Source organism: Lachancea thermotolerans (genome assembly GCF_000142805.1).
Source record: "Lachancea thermotolerans CBS 6340 chromosome B complete sequence".
NCBI classification, from domain to species: domain Eukaryota; kingdom Fungi; phylum Ascomycota; class Saccharomycetes; order Saccharomycetales; family Saccharomycetaceae; genus Lachancea; species Lachancea thermotolerans.
Window position 1 is genome coordinate 885,398 of NC_013078.1, and position 8,309 is coordinate 893,706.

General features: G+C 43.4%; 3 protein-coding genes across 3 annotated transcripts; 1 reads left to right on the top strand and 2 right to left on the bottom strand.

Annotated features, from left to right (window-relative positions):
• Positions 1 to 31: 31 nt before the first annotated feature.
• On the bottom strand, positions 32 to 1,894 carry KLTH0B10450g (ARN family MFS transporter; the record flags this gene model as incomplete). The annotated part of the gene is made up of 1 exon (XM_002552190.1): positions 32 to 1,894. The coding sequence occupies one exon, from the start codon at positions 1,892 to 1,894 to the stop codon at positions 32 to 34; it is 1,863 nt and encodes a 620-aa protein (XP_002552236.1).
• Positions 1,895 to 2,778: 884 nt separating this feature from the next.
• On the top strand, positions 2,779 to 4,530 carry KLTH0B10472g (KLTH0B10472p; the record flags this gene model as incomplete). The annotated part of the gene is made up of 1 exon (XM_002552191.1): positions 2,779 to 4,530. One exon carries the CDS (start codon positions 2,779 to 2,781, stop codon positions 4,528 to 4,530), a length of 1,752 nt encoding a protein of 583 aa, XP_002552237.1.
• A 742-nt stretch (positions 4,531 to 5,272) lies between these two features.
• On the bottom strand, positions 5,273 to 6,874 carry KLTH0B10494g (arylsulfotransferase family protein; the record flags this gene model as incomplete). The annotated part of the gene is made up of 1 exon (XM_002552192.1): positions 5,273 to 6,874. One exon carries the CDS (start codon positions 6,872 to 6,874, stop codon positions 5,273 to 5,275), a length of 1,602 nt encoding a protein of 533 aa, XP_002552238.1.
• Positions 6,875 to 8,309: the final 1,435 nt, after the last annotated feature.

An 8,309-nucleotide genomic window follows, 5' to 3' on the forward strand; every position in this document is an offset into this window, starting at 1 on the left:
AACAACTAACACATCTTAGAAACTAATTACCCTATTCATGTTTTTTGAAACTCGAGAAACGCTCAGCTATCCAATCAGTGATTGGGTCATCGTGCTTTACGTACTCATCGTCTTCAAGTTTCTGTCCATAGTCTTCAGTCAATGGTGGATCTCTCAAGAAGAAAGTCAACAAAAACATCGGCGCGACAAATATCAGGCCCACCAAAACTTCGTACTTTTGGACATATCTGTAGGCTTCTATCATTGCGTCTCTTGCGGGAGTACCCCATTCGTGTTTGAGCATGAAGCTTAGTGGCATATTATAAGCTTCTAATGCCAGGGTAGGATCACCTAAGGCCTTGAGCAACCTGGGGTATAAACTCTGCGTCCAGATAGCGCCCGAGACAGCCGCACCCACTGCACCACCTATTCTGAAGATCGTGAGGCCGAAAGCTGTGACCGTGGCCATGTTCTCATGCGACGTCACAGTTTGCATCGAAATGTTAATCGGATAATTAAAGAAACAACTCGTAATACCCCAGACAACCATAGCTCCGATTACACCTTTACCAGTATCGGTACCACCCCGGAAGTGGTAAAAGAGAGCCATTGTAACAAAGTAGAGTGAGCAGCCAAACACTGCAAATGGCTTCAGTCTTGAAAATCTTGCGACAAATATTCCTACAACTGGAGAAAAGACAGCGGCAACAAAACTGTAGAGACTTGTTATTCTCGTTGCCGAAAGAGAACTCTCGTTTCCAGCCACCAACAAGATTGTGTATAGGTAACCAGCTGCCATCATGTAAATGAAGCAAATCAAAAACGTAATAAGCAGAGGTGCCCAAATGCCACGATCTTTCAACATCTTGAATGGGGCCAAAGGCACCAAAGCTAGTTTACTTTCCCAATAAATGAAGAAAGGAACTAGCAAGGAGCCAAGTACTAATGGCGCAATAACCTTGGCGCTCCTCCAATGCGTGGAGGCGCCCCCGGCGATTGTCAGTGGAATAAGAATGCACCCGGTAGATACGCTGAATAGTAACACGCCCACAACATCTAATTTCCAGAAAAGTTGTTTCAGGGTTTGCACCAAACCATGGGTTTGGAAGTAAGTTTTCTCCTCCTGCAATTCCTTCCATTCAGAATTGTTTCTGAGCTTCCACCTCATATGGAGGAGACAGCCTATGATTGGTAGACAAGTTGCAGGAAAGATAAATGCCCACATCGCAATACCCCAGGACCAGTTCTTTTCTGGGTTAGCCACATGGACGACGTTACCCGAAATCCATACGGTCACTAATGCTGGCCAAGCCGGGACGAAGTTGTAAAGCAGTCTCCACTTCAATGATGAACAGTCGGACAGCATTAAAGTTACCTGAAACATAGAACCGACAAGCCCAATATAATAGAAAATCGACCCAGCGGCGTATCTTTGAACATCGTAAGCCTGAGACTGGATGACGGTACCAACAACGTAAAACATAATAGCCACAATGAACATTGACAGTCTGCCGAAAACATCCGACAAACCGGCGAAGAATATTTGAGCAACCGCGGAGATTGTCAGACTTATTACGCTTACTGTTGACAGCAGAGAATGCGTCTGGTAATCGTTCATCGCATATGTCATGTAAATGCTTCTAATGATACTGTCAAGCCCGTACGAAAAAGCGCAAATAAAGGCTGAAAACAGAAACATAGATTTTAGTAACCAACCGTCATATTGGTTTGCCATGAGCTCGGCCTTACGAATGACGATCCGCTTGGTTATTTGAAGTTTGTCACCCAATTCAGGTTCGTTCTTGCTATCATGACTGAACTCTTTCTCTGTCTGAACTACATTTGCTTTCCCGTAGTTTTCATTGGGAGTACTCTCCGAGCCCAATGACGGGCCACCCTGTTGATACTCAGGCATTAATGTCCTACAAGATCAAAACGTTTCTTGGCGGCTAGTGCTAGCTGTTTTAAGAGAACGTAAATTAAGAACAATGGGTGCATTTTTTGTTTACTTTTATTGCAGAGGTCGTAATCTAGGTGCATTTTCCTCAAGAACAATGAAAAATCTTGCCCAGTTACCTTCTGTAGGGTGAATGGGGAAAAAACAACAGCAGACCCTTATTGTATGCTTATGTTTGTTTTAAAATAACGCATGCACCCTGAGCGACGCCACAATAACGGGGTCACGGTGGGCAAATAGTATGTACAGTACATCCTGTAATCAACGATATTCACGCGAAAGCAGGGTGCAGACTCCGAGCAGCAGACAAAAAAAAAGCCTTTCAGGGTCCGGTTGATAACAGAAGTTCTTGGATGACTGTTACTTCTTCATCTTTCCGAAGTAAAAAAACACAACGACTGATTCGCCCAAGAACGCATGTCATCTTAAGAGATTTGGGGATCCAGAATTACATGCACGTGACTCAGTGAAGTCGATGCCACTGTGGTTACAGGATGGGACACACTGGAGAAAAAGCATGACTGCGACACTGAATGTGAAGTGCAGAGCACAGACTTATTTTTGAAACCGCAAAATGGGTTTAAGTGGCAAAAGCGTTATCAGCACGTAACGCGCCCGCTATATCCTCGCGGAAAACCTTTTTCAAGCCCTCGCAACACCCTCTTGTGAGGCATCTATCACGTGATAAAAAGGATATCGAAAGGGGATATTACACGTGACACTCAGGGTCTTCTGAATTAGGGGTAGGGAAAGGAGTTTTCAGTATGAATATCACAGCAAAGCAAGTAGCGCATCCTTTCGTAAGTGTAACCAACTACTAAGAACATTAATGGACATGTGCCATGAAAATTCAATCTGTGTGTGTTCTCTTTCTGGTCCTTTGCCTTGTGGAGCCATCGTCTCTCAATCAATCAAGGAGAAAATATGCCTCGAAAAGCCAAACCCTTTTTCAAACGGCTAACACCACAACGCATTTATCCTCGCAGATCGAGTCAGACGGATTGCTCCTTATAAATTCACGCTCGAATGTCTCATTAGGATATGCAACAATAGACCAGCTGCAAGATTACCTGAGCAACGGGTCTTTATCATCCCAAGATCTGGTTCGTTACTATCTTCAGCGCTTCCAGCAACTCAACCCTCATGTGAAAGGCATTCTGCAGCTGAATCCAGACGCGCTAAAAATTGCTAAGGAAAGGGATGAAGAGCGCACCCAAGGTCTGGTTAGAGGACCATTACATGGCATACCATTCTTAGTTAAAGATAATTATGCGACCAAAGACAAAATGGAAACAACATGTGGATCTTGGTCATTATTAGGATCAGTTGTTCCAAGGGATGCATTTGTTGTTGCAAAATTGAGAGATGCTGGAGCCGTTTTGCTTGGACATACGACGCTTAGCGAATGGGCCGATATGAGGTCTTCATGTTACTCTGAAGGCTATTCTGCTCGTGGTGGGCAGGCTCGTTGCCCTTTTGATTTGAGTGTAAGCCCTGGCGGGAGCTCTTCTGGAAGCGCGGTGGCTGTTGCGGCCGACATGGTAACCTTTAGCCTTGGAACAGAAACCGATGGTAGCATTATCGACCCAGCTATGAAAAACGGCATTGTTGGCTTTAAGCCAACAGTAGGGCTGACTTCAAGGGCAGGGGTGGTTCCTGAATCCGAGCATCAAGACTCTACTGGACCGATGGCAAGAACTGTAAGAGATGCTGTTTACGCTTTTCAGTACATGTGGGGTGTGGATGAGCGAGACGTATACACTTTGAACCAAACCGGACACGTACCCCAGGACGGAGATTATGTGAAATTTTTGTCAGACAAGGAATCGTTGAAAGGCGCCAGATTCGGCATACCTTGGCAAAAACTTTGGACGTTGGCTGAAGAAAATGAAATATCAAGATTAGCAGAAGTTATCAAAATGATAGAAAGTGCTGGTGCCACTATCTACAATAATACTAATTTCAAGAATCTTGACGTCGTTTCGAGCAGTGGTTGGGACTGGAATATGGGACCGGCCAATGAAAGTGAGTTCACAGTAGTCAAAGTCGACTTCTTCAACAATATTGAAAGCTATTTGAGTGAACTCGAAAATAGTGATATGAGGTCTCTAAAAGATATTGTGGAGTACAATAACCGAAACTATGAAACTGAGGGGGGGACTGAGAACACACATCATGCATTCCAGTCGGGCCAAGACTCGTTCATGGAGTCTTTATCGTGGGGAGGCGTTCAAAACGAAACATACTGGCAAGCTGTGGAGTTTGTTCAAAAAACTTCTCGTGGTGAAGGTATTGACTACGCTTTAAATTACACTGACCCCGAAACAGGAGAAAACTTTAACTTAGATGGACTGCTAGTTCCTAGTGGTCTCCCTATTACACATCAACAGGCTGCAAAGGCAGGATATCCAATGATAACCCTGCCAGTCGCTTCCAAAGAGTCCAACGGAAGACCCTTTGGTTTGGGTATTATACAAAGTGCTTGGGAGGAGCCAAAGCTTATTAAGTATGGATCTGCCATCGAGGATCTATTAAATTATCAGCTGAAACCATGGTCTAACGACAACTTAGATAAAAATATCTCAACAACTTAAAATTTTCTTAACCTTTTGGCTTTTTATAACTTGTTTTTATAGTTGACGGATACTATAGAACATTTACTTTCGACGAGAGCACTACAAAGGGGTGTAAAAGCTTAAGTTGATTTGAGCACTACAGGTATCTTCTTCTCGTTTCAATAGAAAGTAAAATATTATTCCAGGAAGCAAAACGCCTATCGTGTTGCCCCTGAATGCCGTGATTAAGACTTTGGCTGGAGCCACATCCACTCCGGCAACGGGCCGATAACTCAAGGTTTAAGATGGTTGTAAAGCGGTCTTCAATTGAGAAGCATGCGACAGCGCGGTTTGCTGAGTAGCCAAAACAAATTGTAATTTGCCTCAGATTTAGGTTTATCTGCTAACTATATGCGATAGCTCATTTATCTGTGTCTCGCATTAAGCCTATTCTCCTGAATGCTGTGCCTTGCGCTTAGTTGTGCGGGCTCCGGATATAAAGCTTGTTTGTCCGGAAAGTTATATGTATCACGTGCGCCAATGGAGTCATAGCGTGATGATAACTTTACTACACGCGCGGTCACAGAAACTTGAGAGTTGTGTTTCAAAAGGGCATTCCATATAGGTGTTGGCAGCGCTTCATCGCTTTTCAATATTGTGCGTTTTCGAATATTTGTAAGCATTTCCATTATAATCTTGCGTACGTATTTGGTGTTGTATCCCGGCAGCTATGAAAAAATGGGACATAACGTTATGCTTCCATGTAAAAGTATCAAGAAGACTATTGCCACATTCTCCATTCAAAGTAGTTTGAAAAGCTGTTTTTTGTTGAAACCTTCTTGCCGCCAGCAGGAATAATTTCCTTTTGAGATAGTGTAGGATCAGAAACTCCTAAAACCTCGCCACGTTCGCCCAACGCTTCTACAAGAACTTTATTTGACAATTTGATTTTATTGGTTTTGAAAGCCGTTTCAAATCCTTTTCTTGTTGTTGCTCCAATGATCTGCTTCTCGCCCTCTTCATCCAGCTCGAAAAACCTCCACTTTTGGGTCTTGGTATCACCATTCCACGAAACGTATATTGAGGCTTCGCCATCGGCGCTAATTTCTGAGTAAAGAGAGATGTCTTCATCGGGTTCGCCGATCCAGTTGAACTTAAAGGCCCTATAATTTTCAACGTTCTCCCCTAGCAAATCTGAGTCAAAGTATGCGTGGAATACAGCTTCGTCTTTTGAGTTGTATTCTGTAACTGCTCCTTTGGAGCCCCAATTAACGATCACGTGTCCATCGCTCAATACCTGTGTTGAACCTTGAGACTTTGAAAGGAGACCATCTGGAGGCAGAAATTCTCGCAACAAATGTGCTGTGAACTCTTTGTTATCAACTTCTATTACTTTTCCTGAGGATGTCTCCGCGTAACTTACAGTCTTTCCGTCTTTGTTTTCGGTGCCGTGCGCAGAGTTGTCGTAGAAGGAAATCACCTCTTTAGATCCATTCCGTGAGATAAACCTAGCGTGATGTTGGAAAGAGAACTGAAAATCAATCTTGAAGTCTGAGCTCAACTCAGGGAGACCACCCAGCTTCCAAATAACTTCTCCGCTTGTACCATTTATTTTGTAAAGAGCGGCTGCATCCCTTGCTGACAGTAAGTAATCACCTTCTTCGTTCTTGTCAACAGAGTTAATGTGAAAGTAATCCCAGGCATCGCTTGAATTGAAACCGCTGCCAGCTTGGCCTTCATTTATTGGAAGAATGGACTCGTCAGGGGAAATCCAGTCTAATGATCTCCACTCAAAGAGCACCTCACCGCTTTCAATGTCTATTTCCTGAAAGATGGCATCCACGATCCACTGCTGCTCTTCAGACTTGGCATACAAAGTCAGATCTCTAGGAACTGGTTGGTAAATCTGGACTAAGCCAGTTTTCTCGTCAATGATGTGGAACTCGTGCTTGTCAATTATTTTGTGTCTTCCCGCCCTAAGCTCTTTTATTGTTTGGTAGTGCGAATCTAATATTGTAACGTGACCGTGGCCGTGGCCATAATCAGGGTTATGAGAGCCCTCAAAAGAGAAGAGTATGTCTTCACCATTCAAGCGTCCTTTCTGGAAGTTAGTTGCCCAAATCGAGAAATAGGAAAACCCGGACCACACAAGTTCACCCTTGTCTGTGAAGATGTAAGGCGCTGCTTGTCTTGGACCATGATTTTTGTTATCGGCATAGCCTGAGAAAGGAGCGGCAAAGAGATATCCTGGCGAGGTGTTTTGGTTTGCGGGTATAGCGATGTTCAATATGGGAGGGGAAAGGTCCGGCCTGGATTTGAATTGCCAATCAGCGGCAACAAAAGAAGCAGCCAATGAGATGGTGCAAAAACATTTGAGCTTCATCCCTTAGAGAGTCTGTATTTGTGAGAAATTCAAAGCTTTGCATGGTCTTGACAGGGCTGCGAATGCGAGGGTTAAATATTAGCGGTACACGGTACCTTCAGTTGAACTATCCCTTTAACAGTGTGGCTTCTGAGGCCAGCGTCGCATGCTTAACTTGGCGAATCATAGTGTTAAGTATTTCGTATTACAAAGTTTGAATCGGTCATATAACCTGCCACGGGGGAGTTCTATGACTGTACAGAGTCATAATGGTTTTTATACCGCCACAGCTTAAGTAATAACCATTTTCTCTATTAACACGCTGAACTAGTGAATTTGTCGGAGTTGCCAACTATTGTAATTCAAAAGTTCCTCTATGGTTTAAAGTGTCTAGCTTTAAGAGATTAAGCGTGAGCTCATTTTTGGGCGGTATTTCCGCGACAGCTGAGACATAGTGGTGACACAGTACAAGTTTTCACAGAGCTGCAAGAATATACTAAAGAGCTGTTAATCGCCTGTGAACATACAATATTGAGACTCTCCAGATCGATGGTAAAGAACTCTTTTTGGGCATTGAAGGAATTATTCTCATCATCAAACTGTGAGTTCTTTTGCAATATATATTAGGTTCTTATTACGTCCATTGCACAGTAAAGTCATTTGAGTAATAACTTTAGCTCGTAGAATGGTTTGTATAGCCGGAGTCTTTCAGTTCTCTATGCCTTTTAGTCCATATTATTCACGGAACTATCAAAGTCACAATGTCTCGAGAAGTAAAGAGTCTCGCCAGTAGGTCTCAAAACGGACTTCTTGAGGGTTTGATCGTCGCCCTCACACAAGGATGATGCATTCACACTATTCACGTGCAAACTAAAATATTGTGTTGCTTTGTTCTCGATCTATGCCTTCATAGTTGGACGCTTTTCCCTGGAAAAACGCCGGTGTCAGATCAAAGGTCAGATATGTCACGTGCCGATAAGGCCTTGCAATTTTAGCTTATCTCCCAGGGGATGGCTTAGTAGCGCAATTCACCCTATGCAAGTTTATGAAATCTTGTGCTCGATCATGCTTACATAATCACAATTACGTCAAAGTAATTGAGGCTAGTCTAAGTTGTTGGTTGAGAGGTTGCCAAATTCGTTCGCTAGGCTTTCCATAATAAGATCAGTGAGCAAATTTGTGGATAATGGTACTAAATATCTCCCCGTGGCTTCTCTCGCCCAAAATTTAGATCTTGTGGCTCAAAACATCATCAAGATTTGTACAAAATTCCTAGGTGTGGATTAGACTTGACTATGAGGTGAGAATTGCTCTGGTGGTACCACTACTCATTGGATCCAAAACATCATCGTCTGATTTGGGCTTCTAAAGGTCACTATGTGTTGTAATAGGGCCCTTAGCTGATTCCCTACCATATCTATAGCTTGCTGAGCCTCAAATCATTATTTACCAACGT